The 23,758-nt window shown below is 41.4% G+C and overlaps 1 protein-coding gene across 1 annotated transcript in view; it reads right to left on the reverse strand.

The window, feature by feature from the left end:
* NUP93 (nucleoporin 93) overlaps positions 1 to 23,511 on the reverse strand; it is a 106,527-nt gene extending 83,016 nt beyond the window's left edge. The window contains exons 1-2 of the mRNA XM_008054114.2: positions 23,412 to 23,511; positions 7,659 to 7,851 (exon numbers count right to left, since the gene is read on the reverse strand). Coding sequence (XP_008052305.1) covers positions 7,659 to 7,837 — 179 coding nt within the window. The 5' untranslated portion in view covers positions 7,838 to 7,851; positions 23,412 to 23,511. The remainder of the gene's footprint in view (positions 1 to 7,658; positions 7,852 to 23,411) is intronic.
* Between the last annotated feature and the right edge of the window lie 247 nt (positions 23,512 to 23,758).

Raw genomic sequence — 23,758 nt, forward strand, 5'->3', positions numbered from 1 at the left:
AATAATTTTTTTGGTACCTGGTATGACAAGACATTCCATGCATCTCATACAGCCCTGCCTCAGATGCAGAATAAGTCAACTCTCCGAAGTGCCCTAGTTGCATTTATTAAGAAATGGATTTGAGAGACAACTATCTGGACACTAGGATTGCTTACTACTATATTGTTTCTAGGTCTTTCAATAGTCAAAGCTAGAAACAGAGTTTTCATTTTTATTTTAGGTATTTAAGATAAGTAACATGATGAGTTCATATTGATACTTTTCAATTCAAAACTAAGAACACAGGGTTTTAGGTTAACCTCATAGATTTTCCATCTGTATCTCCTTTTTCCCCACAACAAAAGTCCTAGTTCTCAACATCACCACATAATTACTAATGCACTTTATCCTTCACCATACATACATCAGTCTCCACAGTGATAGCCCTTCTTCACCAACGATATGACTACTGTAGATAGATTAAAATGTTAGTTTGAACTGTCCATGTCTATGTGGTTATGTCATCAACTGGATAAGCATTTGGGTTCACTTGCTTTATTTTCAATTCTTAGGAGTTCCTTTTTTGAAATTTAAGTGTTTTATAACTATGTAAAATATTTACACAGTTCCAAAGAAAAATCTATTTTTTAAAAAGGTATCTGTCTTCTTTACTTTATTTCCCTTTTCCTATAGGTAATCTGTTTGTGTAACTTCTGTATTAATCATGCCTTTTTATTTCTGTATTTGATGCTTTGACATGTGAGACCTGAAGGAATTGCCCCCTAGGGTCAATTAATTCCTAGAGAAAGCAAACAACTCCTCTGCAAGCTCATCTTTAATATGCAAACCAATCAATCTGGAGTCTATACCCCAACCATCTCCTTTACTGGATTTTCACAGGGTTCTCACACTCTGGAACACTATCCCTGTCCTAATCATCCCAGGACCAGGCATCAGACAACTAGAGAGAGTCCCCCACCCCCAGCCAACCCTAAGCCTGCCTACACTGCCTTGCCCTCCTGCAGAAATAACAATAAAGGCCCTTTCCTATGTTTTCACTCTGCTTCCTGATCAACATCAGTTACTTCCCCTAGTGGTATACCTAGGGATTCTGCATCTAGGGATCTGTGAGTACAACTTTCATTCATGAGAGCCATTTTCCTGTCTGTATGTCTTACCATAGATGATTAAAACAAATCCTGAGCTCTTTTTAAATACTTCCTTCTTTTTTTATCAATAAATACATATACACATTTGTATCATCTGCTTTTATTAAACAGTTCTATGGAGATATAATTAACATACCTGCAGATCGCCCATTTCAAGTGTAAAATGGAGTGTTTTTTAGCATAATCAGAGTTATGCAACCATCACCATAATCAATTTTAGGGCATTTTCCATCATCTTAGAAAGAAACCCCTTACTCAGCAGCGATCAATTCCCAAGTCCCATCATCTACTCACCTCCAACCCTTGGCAACAATCAATCTACTTTCTGTCTCTATAGATTTGCCTATTCTGGACATTGTCTATAAACGGAATCTTATAATATTTAGTCTTTTATGATTGGCTTTTTTCACCTAGCGTAATCCTTTCAAGGTTCATTCACATTAAAGCATGTATTAGTACTTTATTCCTTTTCTTAAATGCATAATAGATGTACATAGTTTCGAGGTACATATCATATGGAATACATTCATATAATTTGTAAAGTCATTGTACTTAGGATATCCACCACTTAAATATTTGTCTTTTTTAATGCTAGAACCATTCAAATTCTTTTCTTCTAGCTATTTTGAAATGTACAACACATTTTGTAAACTATAGTCATCCTACTAATTTATCTAATACTAGGTCTTATATCTTTATCAAATTGTGTATTTATACCCATTATCAACTTGAAAATAAGAGAGCTGAAAATAAGAATTGAAAATAAGAGAGTAGATTGGTGGTTACCAATCTACAGTGATAATGGGTATTGATAATGGGTATTGAAAATATTGATGAGAGTAGATTGGTGGTTACCAATCTATAGAGGCTGGGATGGGTAGGGAGGAGGGGACGATTGAAGAGAAGTTGATAATGGGTATAATTAAAATTATTTGGACACTGGATACGTTCTCCTGTATCACTGGTTGAAATACAGCACTGTGGGACAGAATTTGGAAAGAGCTAGCAGAATTGACCCAGCAGTCCTAGTAATACCACTTCTAAAATTCTTCCCGAAGATACACTGGCAAAAATACAAAAATGTTTGTATTGTACAAGGATCTTATTACAGCATTATTTGTAGTAGCAAAAATAGAAAACAACTCAAATGTCCATCAGTAGGGGACTGGTTGAATAAATGTGGTATGTTTACATTTTTGAGTACTTTTAAGTAGTACAAATGAATGAGAATACACACTATCATGGAGTGATTCTAGGACATATTATTAAGAAAAATGCTAGGTGGAGAAAAGAGTTTAGTACTGTATCATTTGCCTAAGAAAGTAGATGAAAGACATTCCATACTCCTGGATCGGACTTGATATTAAGATGTTAATACTCCCTAAAATAATCTGTAGATTCAACACAGTCTCTATAAAAATCTCAGCTGGACTTTTTTGCAGAAAGTGACAAGTTGATCCTAAAATCCACATGGAAATGCAAAAGACCTATAATAGCCAAAACAATCTTTAAAAAGCAGAAGAAAGTTGGAAAATTCACACTTGCAATTTCAAAACTTATTACAAAGTCACAAGAATCAAGATTGCCTAGTACTAGCCTAAGGATAGACTTATATATAGATGGAATAGAATTGAGTCCTGAATTAAACCCAATGTCTGTGGTCAACTGATTTTTCAACAAGGGTGCCAGAACCATTCTGTGTGAAAAGAATAGTCTTCGCAACAAATGATGCTTGGACAACTAGGTATCGTCACAGAAATTTTAAAAATATATATTGAAATTTATATAGAACCACAAAAGACTCCAAATAGCCAAAGCAATACTGAGCAAAAAGAACAGAGCTGGAGGCATCATCCTACCTGATTTGCTACAAAACTATGATAAAGAATAAATAGATAACATTTACTACAAAACTGTCGTAACCAAATCGGTATAGTACTAACGTAAAAACAGATACATAGGCCAATGGAACAGAATAGAGAGCCTAGATATAGGTCCACACATTTATAGTCAACTCATCTTTGATAATGCAAATGAAAACTACAGTGAGATATCTCACCCCAGTTAAAAGGACTTGTATCAAAAAGACAGGCAGTAACAGATGCTGGTGAGTATGCAGAGAAAGGAGAACCCTTGTATACTGTTTGTAGGGATGTAAACGGTACAGCTGTTATGGAGGACAGTGTGGATGTTCCTTAAAAAACTAAAATACAGCTACCATATGATCCAGCAGTTCCACTATTGGGGTATATAACCAAAAGAAAGGAAATCAGTATATCAAAAAGACAGCTGCGGTCCCATGCTTATTGCAGCACTATTTACTATAACCAAAATATGGAATAAATCTAAGTACCCATCAACGGATGAATGGATAAATAAAATGTAGTATATATACACAATGGAATATTATTTAGCTATAAAAAGAATGAAATCCTGTCATTTGCACAACATGGATAGAATGCAAGTCTTTATGTTAAGTGGAATAAATCAAGCACAGAAAGACAAATAATCGCATGTTTTCACTCATGTGGTAGCTAAAAAAGTGGATCTCGTGAAAATAAGAGAGTAGATTGGTGGTTACCAATCTACAGAGGCTGGGATGGGTAGGGAGGAAGGGACGATTGAAGAGAAGTTGATAATGGGTATAATTAAAATTATTTGGACAGTGGATACGTTCTCCTGTATCACTGGTTGAAATACAGCACTGTGGGACAGAATTTGGAAAGAGCGAGCAGAATTTTCTCTTATTCTCAGGGTTGAGAACCTCAGAGTTTAAAAAATAGCAATTAAAATTACTAGAAGAGAAAGGTCACCTAACTGGGAGGTGACTGCAGGAACTGTTCAGTGCATGGCTTATGCAGTGCATGATTTGTGCAGTATATATGCAGAAGCCCTGATGGGGAAGGGGAAGAAAAGACCGATGAAGGAGGCAGGGAATCTAGGGTAGGCATGGCTTAACAAACATAGGCTGTACCAGAAACTTTTTCTTTGTAAGTATGGAAAAATCCTTAGATGGTTCCCTGCCTTCTACCTGCCTCAATTCCCGAAAGCCAGGTGGCTTCCCATGAGCAGAAAGCCACAGAAGCTGGAGTCAATCATTCCAGTCCCAGAAGAGTAAAAGGACAAGGACTGTTCTCAGTATACATGGGGTGCAGAAAAAATGTCAGGAGACTTGGGTTCAAGTCTCACCCATTACTTATTTACTGAAAATAATCTTGGACATATCACTTTTCCAAGCTTCAGTTTTCTCCTCTGTTACATGTGGAAGAAAATTCCTACTTCTTCCACCTCAGGACACTAGTCAGAACACCTATGATAATTCTTGGGGAACTGAAAAGTGCCATATAAATGGAAGCAATTCTTACTAAGTTGGATTTTAATTCTGGCTTGGCTACTTACTATCTGACTTTCCTCAATTATAAAATGCAGATCACACATTTGGCAGGGTTATTTTAAGAAGAAATTATATAATGCATGTGAAGTGTATGCCACAGTGCCTGACAAACAGTAAAACCTTTAAAGAAAGCTTAGTAGTATTATCACAAGTGATAATTTGCTGTATAACTTTGAGAAAATAAATATTTGTATATGCTTTGCATAAACTTGGATAAAAGTATAAAAGAATAAGCAATATTAACACTGGTTACCTTGGAGAAAAGTTAGGGAGAAAGAGCGACTACTAGCTTTATCTTTGTACACCTCTAGATTGCTTGGTTCAGAATTTTAATGGAAAAATCCAGTAAGGTATCTCTGATGAGAAAAGAGGGGTATGCAATTGATGATGGACACCCAAGAAGGACTTCACAAATATTGAGAGTATTCTCTGTCTTAACTGTAGTGTGTATATGGGTATTTGTCCATTTTAATACTATTTAGGCCAGGAGTCAGCAAACTTTTTCTGTAAAAGACAGATAGCAAATATCTCAGGCTTTGCAAGCCATCTGACCTCTGTCAAAATGTTCAACTCTGCTACTGTAGCACAAAAGCAGCAGATAATACAAATTAGCAAGGCTTTGTTCCAATAAAACTTTAACAGGAAGTAGGCAAGATGCGGCTCATGGGCTGCAAATCCCTAATTTACACTTTTACATATGTTATGCATACTCTTTTTTATGTGTGAAGAATTTAACAATTTAAAAAGATCAAGCCAGCCATAGTAGCTCACACCTATAATCCTCAAACTTTGGGAAGCCAAGGCAGGAGAACTGCTTGAGCCCAGGAGTTTGAGACCAGGAGTTTGAGACCAGCTTAGGCAACGTAGCAAGATCTTGTCTCTACAAAAAAAATCAAAAAATTAGCTGGGCATGGTGGTGGGGGCCTGTAGTCCCAGTTACTCAGGAGGCTGAGGTGGAAGAATCAACTGAGACTAGGATGCCGTGGCTGCAGCAGCCTGGGCAACAAAGTAAGAACCCCAACTCAAAAATAAATAAATAAATACAAAAAGATCAAACATACACATGCAAAAAAAGCTATCAATTCTGTTCCTTAAAACAAAATTTCTAGCACAGTGTATTTAAACAAATAAACTTAGCACAAAACAAGTCCATCTTAAATCTACAATCTAAACTAAAATCTTAAAGACAGAATTTTCTTTCAAAACTTATTTCATATAAGTAAATTTTTCCTATTCAGTTCTCTCTTCTGCCCTCATCCCGTATGTTCTAAAATATTCACATCACACTTTATGTCTCTGCCTATCAAGAAGATGGAAAAATACAGTCATCAGCCCTTTGGTTTCTTTTTAAGCACCTGCCCCACCCTATACCCAATCTTTCAATGTCCCAGCTTCCTCCTCCCTAAAATAATTAATTTAAGGTAGAAAGAGATGAGAAAGAATGGAAATTTACAAGAAAGAGAGCATGACTGATAACTGTTACCAAGAAAACATTTTCCCTTTTTGCTCTTAATAGGCTGTAAAACTGATGCAATTAAATTATAACTATAGCAACTCAGCTGGCATCACGGGCCTTTTGCTCCAGCAGCATCTTTGCACACAGCACAGAGCTTGTACACTCAAGATTGGGGGTAACTGCAGGCAGCCAGGAGCAGCAGTTAAGGAGCCTGCGGGGAGGGCAAGTTAGCAGAACCATCATCTAAAGGCTGGTTGGAGTGTGAGAGAGCAGTCAATGCTGGGAAGCAGTTGGCAGCATTAAGCTGCAAGGCTGGAGGGTAAAAAAAAAAAAAATCCCTGCCAAGGCTCCTCTGACTTGCCTTTACTTACCAAAGCCAATAGAACACAAACCAACTAGTTATTTTAGAAAATAACATTTTGGGAAAGCCTACAGAAGAATTTCTACAATATCCTTACAGACTCAACAGAGCAATCAAAACATTCAGCTCTTAAGGTTAGCTGAGAAAAGACTGGAGCCTACTCTTACATTATACTCCCTCCTGTGCCATCTATTAAATACCAAGAACAAATAATGTCCCCAAACTAACACCAGCATGCAGTTCAAGGAATGAAGACTGAGGAGGTAACTGACAATTTCCCATATCTCCTACACAGAATCTCAGTGACTTTCCAGACTCACGAAAGCATAAATAGTAGCTAGCCCATCATCCTTCCATCAGGGTTACAGGAGTTGTGCTCTGGAGTCAGACTTGCTGGGTTTGAATGCTGACTCACCAGCTGTGTGATCTGAAGGAAATACTTGCCCTCTCTGAGCCTTTGTTGCTTAAATGTAATATGGGGATTATAGCTAACAATGGTTGTGAGGATTAAGCAAAACCTTAAATATAGCCAAGTTTGTGACATAGTAAGTAACCAGTAAAACATATTGCCTTTTTTGTTTGTTAGTTTCTCTCCAAAAGGTTATCAGCAAAGCACATTTCTTATGGAAAGCAATGTGGTTTTTTTCCGTCCCACACTGTAAGCTCCTTGAGAGTAAGAACCACATCTAATTTACAGTTGTACCCAAATAAAAGTTTGTAGACTGTCAACACTTTTCTCTAGCAGTACTATCTTGGGCTCGCCCCCTTTCCTGTTCTACAATCAGCTAGGAGGCACTGTAGTTCCAAGGCCTTCAGAGGCAACGTCTGGGGTTACTGTCAACAAGCAGACAGAATTACTCCTCACTTGGATGGCTTCTCATCACTGACTGCTCATCAATTTCTTTCAAGTGCTCTTAAAAACTCTGCTCATTGCTGAGTGCTCTCTGGCTTTGAAGGTAACACTTATCTGTGTGGCCCATATTTACTAATATACTTACAGAAGTCATGTATGACCCAACAGTCAGTGAGCCCAAGCAGGAACTACCATGGTCAGTTCTGCATGATGAAGCTCATCTACCAGTTTCCACTCCGTGATCATTGCTGCCTGTAATGTGGGCTCATAACTGAGACGCAGGCAAACAAACCTAGGCTGCGGACTTGTTTATAAAACCTTTCTGAGTTCCCAGGAATCTGCGACTGTCATTCACAGACTGCATCTGAATTCAAGGCAGGAAAGAAGAAACAGATCATGCCCCCCCGGCCACCCAGTACCAATGCTGCCCGCCTCCCAGTACTCACGCCTTGACATCTGCTGTCTCCTGGGACGTGCGTGTGAGGGTACGGGAACGCAGGCGCTCACCCGCCTGCTGGATCTCCTGTAAGTTCCGTTCCACATGGGGAAGCTCTGAGATGCCCTCAGTCTCAGCAGCAAGCTGTTCAGCTTGCTGAAGGAGCTCACCAAACCCCTCAGTATCCATTGGAGATGCAGATCCTAAATACGGAGAAAAAAGAAAAGAGCTAAATCAGGGAAAGATAGGCTTCAAACACTAACTGAATCTGTTACAAGCTTCATGAAACAGTAGAACTTTCTGTAAACAGTCAAGGAGACAACTCATCAACAAGCAGGATTTGTTCCTGAACATAGCCTAAGAACAGGCCTGACAGAGAAAATGAGTCAGAATGTGAAGAAACAGATCATTTCTGTGTTATTGACAGCCTCAAGATTGATTTCTGCCATCAGAACAAAGGCAAAGATACCAAGTCACAAATCAGAATCCCTTCCTTCTTCCATAGATCCAAAGCACACAAAGAAATGGAAAACATTGTAACAACCTCTAGAAGGCTTAAAGAGCAATCATCCTGCCCCTCCTCTTCCTCTACCCCTCTCAGAAAATCACCACCACCCAAAAAGTGCCAGGCAATATCTAAGACCTTATCTCATGTGATCCTCCCAACTTTGTGAGGCTCCTGAGCAGAGGAAGCAACTCCTGTCCACAGAAGCTCAGTTGCATGCCCAGAATACTCTCTGCTGTAATTTGGCTGAACCCAGACCAGAAGAATGTACATCTTGTAACTAACCACCAACGCTCCCCCATCCCCCTGTGTTATTCTAACACACCTTCTCCTTCACTAACATAACATTCTTTTTTTACTCATGTCCACTTCTCCATTCATACATTTTTTTGCTTTCAAGGTTACTGATGGCAGAGATCTGTGCCTGCTTGCTATATATGACCTCAGGACATTAGATGTTACTAGACCTACTACATTAGAAATACCATTACTGCTAATAATTATACTAATATAAATAGCACAGGCTTCTAGATGGTGAATATTATTAGCAAAACCATCTGTTTCTCCAACAATTGATCTAGAAAATCTCTATTAAGAATGCTGATGTTTAATGAAAATTACACATTTATGAATCTTATATATACTATACCATCCTTGCATATGGTTCTTGACCAAGAGAATGTTTTTTAACTCCCATCACTATTTAAATCAACAGAAGATTTTTAAAAGTATCACCATCTTAAAAAATAACATACATTGCTACAAGATTATGAAGAATATTACTTATTTTTGAAAATTCTTTATACAGTAGCTCTTATTGACAATACTTTTCTTCTTTGTTTTAAACTCTATTGACATGTGAACTCCCACTGGACTACAATTGTAGTTATAATGAAAACATAGCAGATATCTCAGCTACAAAGCACAGGTTAATGTTTAAAGGGCACTGTTATTGCCATAAATCCACAGGAGGAGAATAAAGACTTTTTAAAGTGAGCATTAAAGGACATTAACTTTAAAGGCAACGGCACAAGGTTAAAACAAAAACAGCCCAGCTTAAATAAACATGAATACACTGGTACTCTTTAATGTGTATGTGAGAGTCGGGGTCTCACTCTGTCATCCAGACTGGAGTACATGGCATGATCCCAACTCATCGTATCCTCGGCTGCCTAGGCTCAGGTGAGCCCTCTGCCTCAGCCTCTCAAGTAGCTGGGACTATAGGCACACACCACCATGCCCAGCTAATGCCCTAGTGCTGTTAGTCTCTCCTTGCCATTTTCCCACCCAGTCCCAATTTTGCTGCACTGACTGATCCAGGTCCTGCTCCCATGCATTCTCAGTGTGGCTTCTTTTTTAATTAAAAAACAATGATAGAGATAGGGTCTTACTTTGTTTTCAGGCTGACCTCAAACTCCTGGGCTCAAGCAATGTTTCAACCCTGGCCTCCCAAAGTGCTGGGATTACAGGCATGAGCCACCATGCCTGGCCACTTTGGTATTCTTTATGAAGTTCCAAGCAGACGTTAATTTTTAACAATAACTCATGTACACAGTAACTCTTAACCTAAAGTGTCTAGAAAATCACTGTAACATTTTACCCATGATTAGAGTAAACTTTACTCTGAGAAAATGGGGATGAGAGAACACCTAAGAAGGTATTCTCAGGGACAGAGAAAGAAACAGAACAGTTTTTGGGGGAGAGAGGGAATTTTTAAACAACTGCTCCTGACTGATGGAGAAATGTTTTTCCTCAGAAACGTTCAAGACCAATGTTGTTCTACTGATAAGAAACACAGTCACTCATCAGAAAGAGAAATGAAAAGCACAACACTGCCTCCTCCCTCCTTTTTTTTTTCTTTTTGTTACTCAAAGACAAAGTTTTCCTAACAGAGCAAAGGAAAAGGAAATACTTCTTTCTTTCATGAGGAAAACTCTGGAAGTCTCTAAATAAAGAACTGAATGAAACAATCTAGCATTTTACTCCTGTATCAGACAACGGAAATGCTCAACTTCTCAAATGACCAGCCCAAAGACTTAGAGCAATGAATCTAAGTAGAAGTCATAAATACAAAATAAAAGGCATGACTTACTTTAACAAGGTCCAATAAATAAAGATTTTTAAAGTTAATTATATGCAGTTGTTTGATAAAATAAAATAAAGGCATGATAAAATAAAGGCTGAATCTCAAAACAACACCCTAAACTTATCATGCCTAAAACTGAGCTCTACCTTTCATCTATAAAACCTGCCCATTGGCCTTCTCAGTGTGTGGAGTCTCCATTTTTCAGCAGCTTGGGTCAACACCCCTGAAAGCCCACATGACTCATGCCCCACATCCAATCAGCCAACAAGGCCTTTCAAATCTGTCTTTAAAATGCATCCAGAATCTGCCTCTCCCCACATTTCCACCTAGCCACCTCCCCGCGGCCTCACCTACCCGTTAGACTCCCTCAGCAGCCTCCCTCCCTGACTGCCTGGGTTCACCCTTGCTTCTTACAGTCTATTCTATCTATAGCAACCCCAGCAACCAGTGACCCTTTTAAGTCAGTCAGATCACATCCCTCCTCTGTTTAAAAACCTCTGGCAGAGAGTGAAGCTTTACAGAAGGAGCTCTACCTACCCTTACCACCCAGACTCATCTCAGCGCCATCCCTAGCCCTTTCTTGGGCTCCAGCCACTGGCCCTCCTTGCTGGTCCCCAGTGGGTTGGGCACTTTCCTGCCTTAGAGCCTTGGTAGTCCCTGTTTCCTATACTGGAATGCTTCTCCCCCTTACATACACTCATGGCTGATTGTCTACCTCTGTTTCAGCTCAATTGTCACTGTCTTTGAAGCCAACCTAGAATGCTATTTACAGTGCAAACCACCCCCATCCCCAATACTCTCCTATCTCCCTTACTGTCACCTCTGTAAGAATATAAGCTACATAAGGACAGGGTTAATGATGTACCCCAAGCTCCTACAACAGTGCCTGGCACGTAGTAGGCACTTATGTCTTGAATGAATAGGAAGGATTTAATTCTTCTGTTGGTGGAGGGTCTGTCCTTCTCAAAGGCTTCCTGCCAAATCAGTACCCACTGGCAAGTAGGAAACTGAGCAAAAACATTCCCTTCCAACTACCAACTGATACTTAACATTTCTGAGGCTGCACAGCATAAGGCAGTGACAGTATAAATGGCATGAATTCAGATCACATTTGATCCAGACCAGTGCTTTCCCTCTAAATACCCAGACCAAAAAAACAGTGGTATTTCAGAAGAAAGAGCCAAGTTTTCAGGTGAACAGAATTACAAACCAAAAGAATAAATAGATACATATAAAAAAATTTGCTATATAACTTCAGGGTAGGAGTACAGAGAAAATGAGCTTGTCCCATGCCTGCAAGAAGAGAGATATGTATATAATTCCATACTTGGGAAAAACTGGAACTGTTTTGATTACTCAACCAGTGGGAATTAATATTTTTTTTTGAGTCGGAGTCTCACTCCTTCGCCCAAGCTGGGAAATTAATTTTACAAAAAGGTTTTATTAAAGTTTCCAAATATATACTTTGATGTAGTCATCATTTCTTTAAAATATTTCAACTTGTGGTTGATTTCATAAATTTAAGGATAATTTTTATCCCCTCCACAAAATAAAGATATTTAGCCATAAAACATAGAGGTAAAACCACTAAATTTTGACCCAAGATACTGAAAACTAAGCATGAAAATAACCTCACTAGCTTTATTCAATAGGCAGAACTAAAATGAACTGAGGGAAAAAACTGAAGTTTAAGCTTTGTGTTGAGAAAATCTGGCCACGCAAACTGTACATTGGCTGCACCCTTGGGGAGCAATGGAGAAAGAAGTCACACTGATGGCCAGCGTGATGGCTCACGTCTGTAATACCAGCACTTTGGGAGGTCAACGTGGAAGGACTGCTTGAGGCCAAGCGTATGAGACCAGCCTGGACAACAAAGCAAGACCTTGTCTCTATCATTGTCTTTTAATTAAAGAAGCCACACTGAGAATGCATGGAAGTGGGACCTGGCGTAGTCAATGCAGCAAAACTGGGGCTGGGTGGGAAACAGCAAGGACAGACTAACAGCACTAGGGCTGCTTATGTCAGCTATGACTGAGCCTTCAAGGATGAGCCAGAGAGATCTTTGACAGGTGCTTCAGAGAGCATCACAGAGTACCAGGGCTCTGAGCAACAAATTACTCTCCCTGTATGTAGGACGTGGCAGAAGTCCTGCTGTTCCTCCATAGACCTCAATCCTCCAGGTAACTAAGAGCCATAAAATGAATGGCAAACATATCACTGCTTTTAGAAGGCAAGACGGGTTAACCTTGTCGGGGAAGGACAGAAGAGACATGATGAGGAAGGTTTCAAGGGGACTGGCAATTTTCAGTTTTTTTAATCTGAGTGTTGGCTGTGTTCATTATGAGAAAATTCATTGATCTAGACTCATGATTTGTAAAATTTTCTGATTGTACACGATACTTCAATAAAAAGGCCCCTATCCCAAAACAAAGGACAATGACCCACTGTTTTTCAGAGGCTGCAGGAGGACATCCATTAGGCTAAAAATGAGACAAGCTCTCAGTGGGAAGTTGCCATGATCCAGAGCTCTTCACTCACACCTAGAGGATGCCGAGCAAATTAACTAAAGGAAAAAATTAAAGCCCACGGTTTTAGAGAGATAGCTTCTACTAAGCTAAACCAAGGGCTGGTCAAAACTTGTTTCCTCATAGTGGTCTGCACTCACCTGTCATTGAGTATCTGAAAAGTATGCCCAGTTGGGGCACATCAGCAATCATAAATGAGGAAAAAACCCCAAACTGCATATAAGGTGAAATATAAAGGCAGAGTAAAAATGCCTCAAATAATTTCAGTTCATTTGCTATTATTAACATGTGAGTCTTAATTACGAAAAATATGGCCATTTCCACATTCTGAATATAACCATGCTAAATATTTAATCAAGCCAGAAAAGAGTAGATTCTTAAGTATTCAAAGCTGAGCACTTCTAAACCATTTTAAATCAGTATTCTTAAAGAGTAGCCCCTTTAGGATTTTGCAGGTTTCTAAATGTCAGTCTGTTAAAGTATTCATGCTTATTATATTGAAATGTTCATGCATATGCTTTGTTATTATTACTTCATTAGTTTCTTTTCTCTTACTTTTAAAACAGCCACAAATAAAACACCTCTTTTCATTTACACAGGGCTTGTGGACTCCCAAGCTGGGGACCACTGGGCCATCCTAGATGTGGCTATTACAAATTCTCTTGACTTACTATGTTATTCCCAGGATATAATCCAGGAAAGCAAAGCCTTCAGAGACTCAAAGCTGACAATGAAAAATATGAAAGAGCCTCAGAGCCATTCATCCTAGACCTGTGTGCCAAACCCTTGTCTAGCTTTTCATCTTCTAGGGCAAGAGTCGGGAAATTTTTTTGGTAAAGGGACAGACAATAAATATTTTTAGGCTTTCTGGGCCACTCTAACAACTACTCAACTCTGCCGTTGTAGCTTAAAAACAGCCATAATAAGTAAACAAAAGAGCTCAGATGCACTCCAATAAATTTTTCATCATGGACACTAAAATATGAATTTCATGTAATTTTCTTGTGGTCAAGAAACATTCTTCTTTGGATTCCCCCCCCCCATTTAAAGATGAAAAACTCTTCTTAGCTTATTTGGCCTATGGGCCAGTCTTGTCAACCCCTGGCCTAGGGTATCTGAACTAGATCTGATACACAGGCCACCCTCACTAATGCTAGCATGAAAACATTGTTAGAAAGATTAAAGAGTGACACAACAGGACTGTTGCCATCCTCTTCCCTCTTCAAACTGTTTATTTGGGGAGTATGTTTTGTAAAAGATAAAATCTGTCCTGTAAATGTTTTTACTGACCTAATGCACAGGGTACCACAGGGAACTCACTGCCCTTTTCAAGTATAATGCAACATATTAAATCCATGTGAATTTTCTCTTTTCTTTATCACCCACAACCCAAACAGCACAGTTATTCAAAAAATACGAGGAGGAACCCATTCATCAGTGTACCAGTTAGTGTTGTGAAAGGATGAGTTCAGCATCAGTTAATTTTTTTTGGAGATTATTTCAATGTCTACCCATTTCATGATGGATAATTTACACAAACAACACACAGCAGTTCAGTTTTTGACCAAAAAGCGGCAGAACCCCCATGCCCCACCCTCCCTATTCATCTGATCTTGCTAGAGCCACCTTTTTTTTGTTTCCCTGGATGAAAAATGTCCTCAAAGGGAACTCTTTTGCCCATGTTAAAGAGGTGAAACAAAAAAACTGAAGCACTAAAAAGCATCAAAATGGATGCATTTAAAAACTGTTTCGAGCAGTGGAAAAAGTGTCTCAATAGGTGTATTGCATTAAACAGAGAGTACTTTAAAGGTGATTGAAGTTTAAACATGTAAAAATAAATACACGCGGGCTCGGTGGCTCAGCCTGTAATCCCGCGCCTTGGGAGGCTGAGGTGAGTGGATTGCCTGAGCCCATGGGTTCGAGACCTGCCTGGGCAACTTGGCGAGACTCATCTCTACAATAAATCAAAAAACTAGCCGGGCGTGGTAGCGCGCGCCTGTAGTTCCAGCTACTTGGAAGGCTGAGGCTGAAGGATCGCTGGAGCCCAGCAGGTCAAGGCTGCGGTGGCTGGGAGAGGCCACTGCACTCCAGTCTGGGCGACAGAGTGAGACTCCAACTCAAAATAAATGCACAATATTCTATAAATAAATTCTATTTTGGGGGGGTTCATCCCTTGTACAAAGGGTTGGGAATGAGATGAAAGACTAAAGACAAGGCCATCTGTATTCCATATTAAAGGAACCTCTATCGATTCAAAGACTTGCAAGGGGAAAATGACACCAGATACTTTCCCTGCAGAAATTTCAATATAATCAAACAACACTTATTACCACTCACTGAGGAATTCTAATTTTACTACATACCCAAATATTGTCTCAAAGATCCTGTAATCTAACAAAGACAGTTAGACTGCTATTTTTTTTTAATGTTGTCAAAGGAAGACACTTTATATATATCAGAGGAAATAACTGATATTGCTATTTATAATTTTTTTCCTTCAAAATGTACAACCAATAATGTTCTTCCTTTTTTGATTATTTTTAAATGTTAATATGATAGTAAGATCAATTGAAAAAAAATTTAAATAGAATGGGTAAGTGAAAAACTGAACTTTGAATCCAAACACCTGGTTCAAACCCAGATTGTTTACTTACTAGCAGAAGGTAGATTGATTTATCCCTGAGATTAAAAAAAATCCAAATTTCTCCATCTCAATTTTCTCATCAATAAAAAGGTGACAATCCCTACCTCCTTCAAGGGGTTGTTAATACACAGGAAGTATTTTATAAACTCTGTTGATTTATATATTGTAAAATGCTATTTTAGCTTTTTTACAAAGTTGCCAATTTGGCAATATTTTATCATTTAATTATAAACATTTCTGCTTCAAAAACCTTGTAGTAAATATTCAATCCTAAATTATAACTTGTTTAATGACAACTTTATATCATTAAGTAAGAACTTCTGGAAGATAGTTACAATCTTTAAATGTATATCATATTACCCACTATCAAATATGGCTTTGATTATCAATTCAAATTGTCTCAATGAAGGCATGACTCAAAATAAATCCAGTATTTAATTTCAAGCAGAAATCTTGCCCTCAAACCTTATTAATCAGACCATGACAGGATTAAAACACAAGAACAGTGTTCAACATTTAGCACCAAGATTGACAAGAAAAGCATCACTCAAGGTATCAGATGTTTAATAATGCTTCTGCTTTCCTCTTTTCTTTTGAATATGTAAACTATGGCTGGATGACAATATCATTCCACTCTTTACTGTATCTGTCAACTGTCAACTACAACAAAAACCAAACACAAAATTATATCTTGACAGATACTATTGTTTCAGATAGTCTCAGGATTGGTGGGGGAGGGGAATGAAGGGAAAGGCAGGGAAAAGAATGATAAAAAAACTTTTGGACAATTCTTTACAGTCCTGTGAGACTAAGTAAAAGAGTTAGACCTAATCATTACTCTGACGGTAGAGCCCTAGAGAAAACAAAGAACTAAAATAAATAGACAGATGAGAAAGACTTAGGTCATTCAGTAGCAGCACTACCCTCAATGACTCAGTGATTGTAGGAAGGGACATGTGGTATCAGCTTTCCTGATATATAAAGTATCACTTGTACTAATTCTTTTTAATGAGCAAAGAGAAGTAATAACTTGGCATCACATAGAAACAAAAATCAGCCACATAAGGAACTTTCTGATAAACTCCTGACTGCCAAATTGAGTAGAAGGCCCATCTGGGAAAGAAGCACTGCAGATTCCAGCCTGGCTTCATCCAACATCAGCCCTCTGACCCCGGGACTGGATCTTCTTTGGATCCATTCCACCTACCAGTGAGATAAGCGGGGTGCTCAGGTGATTTCTAAGGTCTGCTCACCATGAAAAATGTAGGATATTTTACTTTGGTCCTTAAACTCACTGAATATGAAGGAACAGCCCCATTTATTATCTGTACACAGAACCTTAGGAATTACACTGGCCTCATCTTACTACTGGTACAAACTGGGGCATATCACCAAGTAGACCTCAGAAGGCCTTTGGCTCTGGTCTGGATCTTCTCTCTAAACCAATACTACTCAACTTTGTCCCCGGAAAACACTGGGTAATATCTGGAGACATTTTAGGTTATCACAACTTGGCAACCAAAAGTGTGACGGGAGGCACATACTACTGGCATTCAGAGGGTGCAGGCCAGGGATATTGTTAAACATCCTACAATGCACAGTACAACTTCAACAAAGAATTACTGGACCCAAAATATCAATAGTGCTCATGCTGAAAAACCCTGCTGAAAACCAACAAAGATTTCTTGTCCCAAGTGCCACGACACCAGCAGAGACACTAGAAATTCTTGAAAATATATGAATATTTTAAAAATATAAAAGCACATACCTTTTATAAGATTCCAACAAAAATCTAGGTCTCCCTCCAAAATAATATATATATTTTTTTTGAGTTGGAGTCTCACTCTGTCCAAAATAATTTTAAAACCACTGTATTTACAGAATTTTCCCATTTGGGTTTTTGATAGTAGTATATTCATACCTTGATGTATCACACAGCAATGGAAAAGGTCAAACTACAGCCACACAGAACATGAACTTCCCAAACATAAAGAAGCCAGAACTAAAGAAGCCAGATGCAAAAAAAGGGGGCGGGGAATGCACTGTATGATTCCATTTATATGGATCTTAAAAACAGGAAAGAATAATCTATGGTGTTAAAAATTAGAATACTGGTCATCCTTGAGAGTGTGGGGGCAGTGCTGATTGGGAGGAAGCACAACAACTTCTCCAGTACTATGGACTGAATTATGTTCCCTTAAAATTGCTATGGTGAAGGCAGGGCGTGGTGGCTCACACCTACAACCCAAGCACTTTGGGAGGCTAGGCAGGAGGACTGCTTGAGCCCAGGAATTCAAGACCAGCCCAGGCAACATAGTAAGACACCATCAGCAAAAAAAATCAAAAAATTAGCCAGGCGTGGTGATAAGGGCCCATAATACCAGCTACTCAGGAGGCTGAGGCAGGTGGATCACTTGAGCCTAGGAGGTTGAGGCTATGGTGTGCTATGATCACGCCACGGCCCTTCAGCCTGGGTGAGACTACAACTCAAAAAATAAAAATAAAAAAAAAATTCCTATGTTGAAGCCCTAAACCACAATGTGATGTTATTTGGATATGGGGCCTTCGGGGGAAATTAGATTTAGATGAGGTCATGAGATTAGGGTCTTCAGAATGAGATTACTTGCCCTTAAAGGAGGCACACCAGAGAACTTGCCTCCCTACCTCCACTTCTCCTCATGCATAGATACCAAGAAAAGGCCACGTGAGCACACAGTGAGCAAAAGGAATAAGGCTTCACCAGAACCCAACCACACTGGCATCCTCAGACTTCCAGCCTCCAAAACTGTGAGGAAACACATTTCTGTTGTTTAAGCCAGCCAATCTATGGTATTTAGTTAGGGTAGCCTGAGCTAAGACACCAGGATATTGGAAATGCTCTGTATCTCAATATGGGATGAAATGAGTGAATAAATGTATAAAAGTTCAATAAGCTATCTGCTTAAGGTTTGTTCACAAATAATTTTTGGAAGGAATAGAAAGAAACAACTTAACCTCACAAAGCTGAGAGTCAGGAGATTTTACTTTTCATTGCATACCCTTGTCAGTCTGAATTCTTGTCCATGAGCATATGTGACCTTACATAATTTTTACTATCTTGTTTTAAAACTGCTCTAGGCCAGACTCTGGTGGCTCAAACTGTAATCCCAGCACTTTGGGAGACCGAGGTGAGTGGATTGCCTACGCCGATGGGTTTGAGACCCACCTGGGTAACTTAGCGAGACCTTGTCTCTACAATAAATCAAAAAAATTAGCCAGGCATGGTAGCACAAGCCTGTAGCTCTGGCTACTTGGAAGGCTGAGGTGGAAGAATCACCAGAGCCCAGTAGGTTGAGGCTGCGGTGGCCAGGAGTGTGCCACTGCAGTCCAGTCTGGGCGACAGAGTGAGACTCCAACTCAAAAAAAAAACAACAGCTCTAAATGCCCTACTTCAGAGTATTTGTCTCACTACCGCTCCTGAATTCTCAATGGCAATGACTGTCAAATCCACACCTGCCTCCTGGCACTCAGACTCCATGGGGAGTTTCCAGGCACTGTCTGTGCATCACCTCTCAAGCACAGAAGTATCTCCCCTCCCATGTCTCCAAATTCGGCTGCCCACCCCCAACCACCACCACCTCCAGCTGCCCTCCCCAACTCCTCTGTCTCTGTCCCCTTGCCTCTCTCAGGTCCTAACTCCTCATCCTCCTTTTCATCTGTGCCTGTCCTTGGATTGTTTATCTACAGATATGCTCCTCAATCCACAACCCAGAAACTGAACACATGTTAAATTATATTTTTCAAGAGCAAGCAGGTATTGCTACTCTTTAACTAAAACTCAGGAAACCAAATGCCATAGATTCAGGTAATATGACATGCTTTACTCTCCAAACTCTCATGACCTCATTAAGCAGATGTAGATAGCATGGGATAGTCATACTTTAGAAATGTTCCCTAACTGCTGCTTCCATTTCCCTCACTATCTCCTAAGGTTATACCTCCATTCCTTTAAGCCTAAATTCTTGTTATACATTAGAATATGGCCTCCCTCCATCTATATCCCCTGCTCCCACTCCATGTCACCCTGCTCTCTGTGGCCACCTCAATCTTTCTGACATCGTTTTTCTTAAGCTGCCCCTGCTCAAAAACCCTCATTGGCTCCCACTCACAGCGAACCAGGCAAGACACTGCTTTTGACTTTCAACCTCACAGCATAAACTCTGTGTACCAGGCACATGATTTGCTCTGTTCCTGACCATCCTTGTACACATCCTGCTCTGTGCCCTTGCTCATGCCATCTTTCCCAAACAGAAATACCTACACAACCTTCCACACACCCTTGAGCTCAAGCCAGCACCTCCACCCTTTAGCTGAGTGACTTTGGGCAAGTTAGTTCCTCCCTCTGGGTCTCATCTGTCTCATCTTTGAAATGGAAAAAAAATTGTAACTTCCTCATCTGCCACATTGTAGCCACTGGATTAGCTATCATTATTACTGTCTTCAGTCTTAAGATTCAAGTCTTACCTACCAAATTGTTTTCCTCCATACTCCTCCTACAGAAATTTCCCCTCACCTAAATTCATTTTTACTGCATTCGTTTATCTGCCTGACAGTGGAAACAGTTCATGTCAATGACAGTGGGAACAACAACAGCCATCATCTCCTGAGCTCTGACTGTGTGTGAGTCCCGCCATGGGCTTGACTTGCAAAATCTAATATCATCCTCATGGCAGCCCTCTGGTTTTCTGTCTTCCTCACTTCAGTAAATGGTACATTCATGCCCTGAGTTACTAGGGCCTAACACTTCGGTATTTAACTTATCTCCTCCACCCATACCCTACATTGCAATTCATGTCTACACTAAAGTTATTCCTAAAATATATACATGCCTCTCCCACCACCATCACCCTGGTCTATACCATTCTCATGTGTCATAGCTGGGTGATACGGTAGACTTCTGTCTCTCTGTTCTTACTTTGCCACCTCCCACTCCCGGATCTGTTCTCCAAATCACAGTGGGAATGAGCCGCTGAAAAGGCTCAACCCTTCAAAAGCTCCCACCACTCAAACTAAGGTCCAAAGTCCTTACCCTGGGCTATCTACATGACTGGCCCCAGCCCTGACCCCAACCCCTTCTGCTACCACTCTTCCCCAGGAGTTTGTGCTTCAGCCCAATGGATGACTTCCTGCTCTTCTTCAAACATGCTAACCACACTGCTGCCACAGGGTGTTTGCAGTCACTGTTTCCTGTTTCTGCAGGAACATTCTTCCCATAAGTATCTACATGGCTCTTCCTCACTTCATTCATTTACTGTCTGTCTCCTTAAATCTGAGAAGCTTGTCTGGTTTGTCCACAGCTCCATTCCTAGTTCACTGAACAAACAGCACCCAATGCTCAATAAATATGTGTGGAATGAATGAAGGAAGAGGGGCCATTTCTGGCAAAGTTTGAAAAAGGTTATCTGGCATTTAGCAACTGTGTATCAAGGATCTAGCTATTGCATGAGGGTGTTGTTGGAGTTACAAAAATGTATAAAGCTACAAAACAAGTGCACACTCTGCTAATACACACCTATCCCTGGTCACATGGGGAACTACTATGTATGCTGCAAAGTCATCTGGGGCAGTCCCACCTACTCCAATCTGCCCACACTATTCTGAATCTTCTATACTGTTCTTCCCTAGGGTAGTAGTTGTGATTATTTCCTCCCACATGTCTTCCTCTCTAGATGGTGAATTCCTATAGGGTAAGGTCTGAATCGTCATCAGCTAAGTGTGGCACATAGCAGTTGGTACAAATAGATATTTGTTGAATTAAAGTGACCTGTTCTCTGAACACACCTTGGACCTTCTCACCTCCATATTTTTGCTCTGACCCCTCACCCTCCTTGACAAATCTATCTTTCCCTCTACTTTATTTTCTACTTCAGTAAATAAAAAAGCAGGTTCAAGCGCAAACTCACCACATATCCAACTGTTCATACCTCAGGGCCTTTGCACTTGCTGTACCCCCTGCCAGGAATGCTTTCAAATAGTCTCATGACTTGCTCTCTCATTTCATTCAGGTCTCTGTTCAAACATCCTTTAAAAAGCAGGCCTGACACCACATTTTATATCTATATGTGTATTTACTGCTGATGGAGCCCTGCATAGGCATGTCAGTTCACAGAGGGCGGGCCTGTCTCATTCACCACTGTATCCCCAAATACATTGTGCCAGGGAACATTCATTTATCTCATATGTATTAAGCATTTACTGTGCGTCAGGCCTAGGTGCTGGGGATACAACAGGGAACAAAACAAATAAAGCAATACACAAGTAAGTAAAAAATAAGTGTTAAAAACAACTAAACTAATGAAGAAGACAAGAAGTAGGGAAAGTCTCACTAAGTAACCCCTAGGAAAGACCTGAGACCTGGGTTTTAAAAAGATCCCTCTAGAGCCGGGCTCGGTGGTTCAGCCTGTAATCCCGTGCCTTTGGGAGGCTGAGGTGAGTGGATTGCCTGAGCCCGCGGGTTTGAGACTCGCCTGGACAGTGAGACCTCATCTCTACAATAAATCAAAAACTCAGCCAGGCGTGGTAGCACACACCTGTAGTTCCAGCTACTTGGAAGGCTGAGGTGGAAGGATCGCCGGAGCCCAGCAGGTTGAGGCTGCGGTGGCCAGGAGCGGCCACTGCACTCCAGTCTGGGCGACAGAGTGAGACTCCAACTCAAAAAAAAAAAAAAAAAAAATCCCTCTAGCTGCTGAAAATAGGGACCAGAGCAGAAGCAGCAAGACCAGATAGAAAGTGATTTCAATAATCCAGGTGAGAGGTGGTGACTTGACCCAGGGTGGCAAATACTGAATGTGGAGTGAAAAACAAGGATGACTCAAAAGTTACTGGCCAGAGGCTTTCCTATTACTGAAAATCAAACAAACAAAAAAACGACAAAAGGAGCAGTTTGGAGAGGGAGGTGGAGGTGAGCCTGACAGTCCTATCTTGGCATGTTCAGTTGGAGTTGCCTATCATCCATCTCAGTGGGAATATTGGGGGGAGGGGGCAGGCTGCAGATACAAATGGGATCTGTTAGCCTGATATATAGATATTTAAAGTGATAAGCCTGGATGAGATCATCATGTATGACACACCTGAAAAGCACACAGATGCACAAAAGAGAATAGTTGAAAGAAAGAAAAACTAGGATACCTGAGGATACCCTCCCACCCCCGCCAGAAAGAAAAGAAAAGATGACCCTTGCTTCTGATGGAAGACATCTCGGTCAAAAAACAAAAACAGAAAAAACCAAAAACCTCCTACCCATACCTAGCAAGAGGGGCAAACGCAGACCAGCGGCTCTGTCAACGGGTCGTCCACACTTTGACCAAGGATCCATGGGGTCAGTCCCGTCATTTTTTTCAAAAGGGACCCAGTAAACTTGGGCATCGTCTTTGCAGAGGATGGGATGCAGTGAGCCCAGAGAAAGGTGGGCCACCCCTGGGTTCCAATCACCAGCATCCATCCCCCTGTACGCCGGTACGGAAGAGAAGCCAAGGGTTGGGAGAAGCTCAAGGGATCGTCTTCCCTCACCCCAAAGACCCCTTCCCTTGAGAAGCAACGCCTTCCCACTGGGTGTGTCTGCGAGGGGCAGGCGAACGGGCAGGGCTCGGTCCCGAAGGTAACCCGGTGGGGTGCTGGCAGCGAGGGGGGCGCGGACTCAGCCAGGGTAGGCTAGAGGCGCGAGCTGGGGGCTGGGGAGGGGCGCGCGCGAGGGGCGCTACCGCGGGGAGGGGGATCGGGAGGCCGAGGCTCGGTGTTCGGGAAGAGGGCAGACGAAAGGCATTCCCGGGCGCAGCCTGACGCTAGGATGGGGGCGGTTCGACAAGGCGCGTGTCGCCGGCGTCAGGCGTGCCCGGCTGCCGTGAGGAGAACGGGAAGTGCGAGCGGCAGGGCTCCGGGCGCCGGGACGCGGCTCCACCCGGCCTCGGAGTCCCGGGTTCAGGGCCAAGCGCCGGTCGAAAAGCCGCGAGCGGAGAAGCCCTTACCTTGCACCGAAGCCGTCTCCGCCACCCAGGTCCCGTCTGGCGAGCGCGGCCGCCGCTTCTCGCGCCGCTCGCCTGCGCTTCCTGATTGGCCGAGCTGGCCGTTCCCAGAAGCCCCCGCGCGGCGCGCAGCCAAATGAACTTTATGGAGACCCGTGGGGGAGGACAAGGACATGGGCGGGGCTGAGGAAAGCAGGGGCGGGGCTGTGGCCGGGGCCTCTGCTGAGCAGTCACTCCCGGGACGCTGGCAGCCACCGCCCTCACCCTTCTCACGTGGTTATAGCTGACTAGGCCGGCAGAAAGCGATTTCACGCAGCCGGGCGTGGTGGTGCGCGCCGGTAATTCCAGCT

Source organism: Carlito syrichta, unplaced genomic scaffold, assembly GCF_000164805.1.
Source record: "Carlito syrichta isolate Samal-C Ts95f unplaced genomic scaffold, Tarsius_syrichta-2.0.1 Scaffold289075, whole genome shotgun sequence".
Lineage (NCBI taxonomy): Eukaryota > Metazoa > Chordata > Mammalia > Primates > Tarsiidae > Carlito > Carlito syrichta.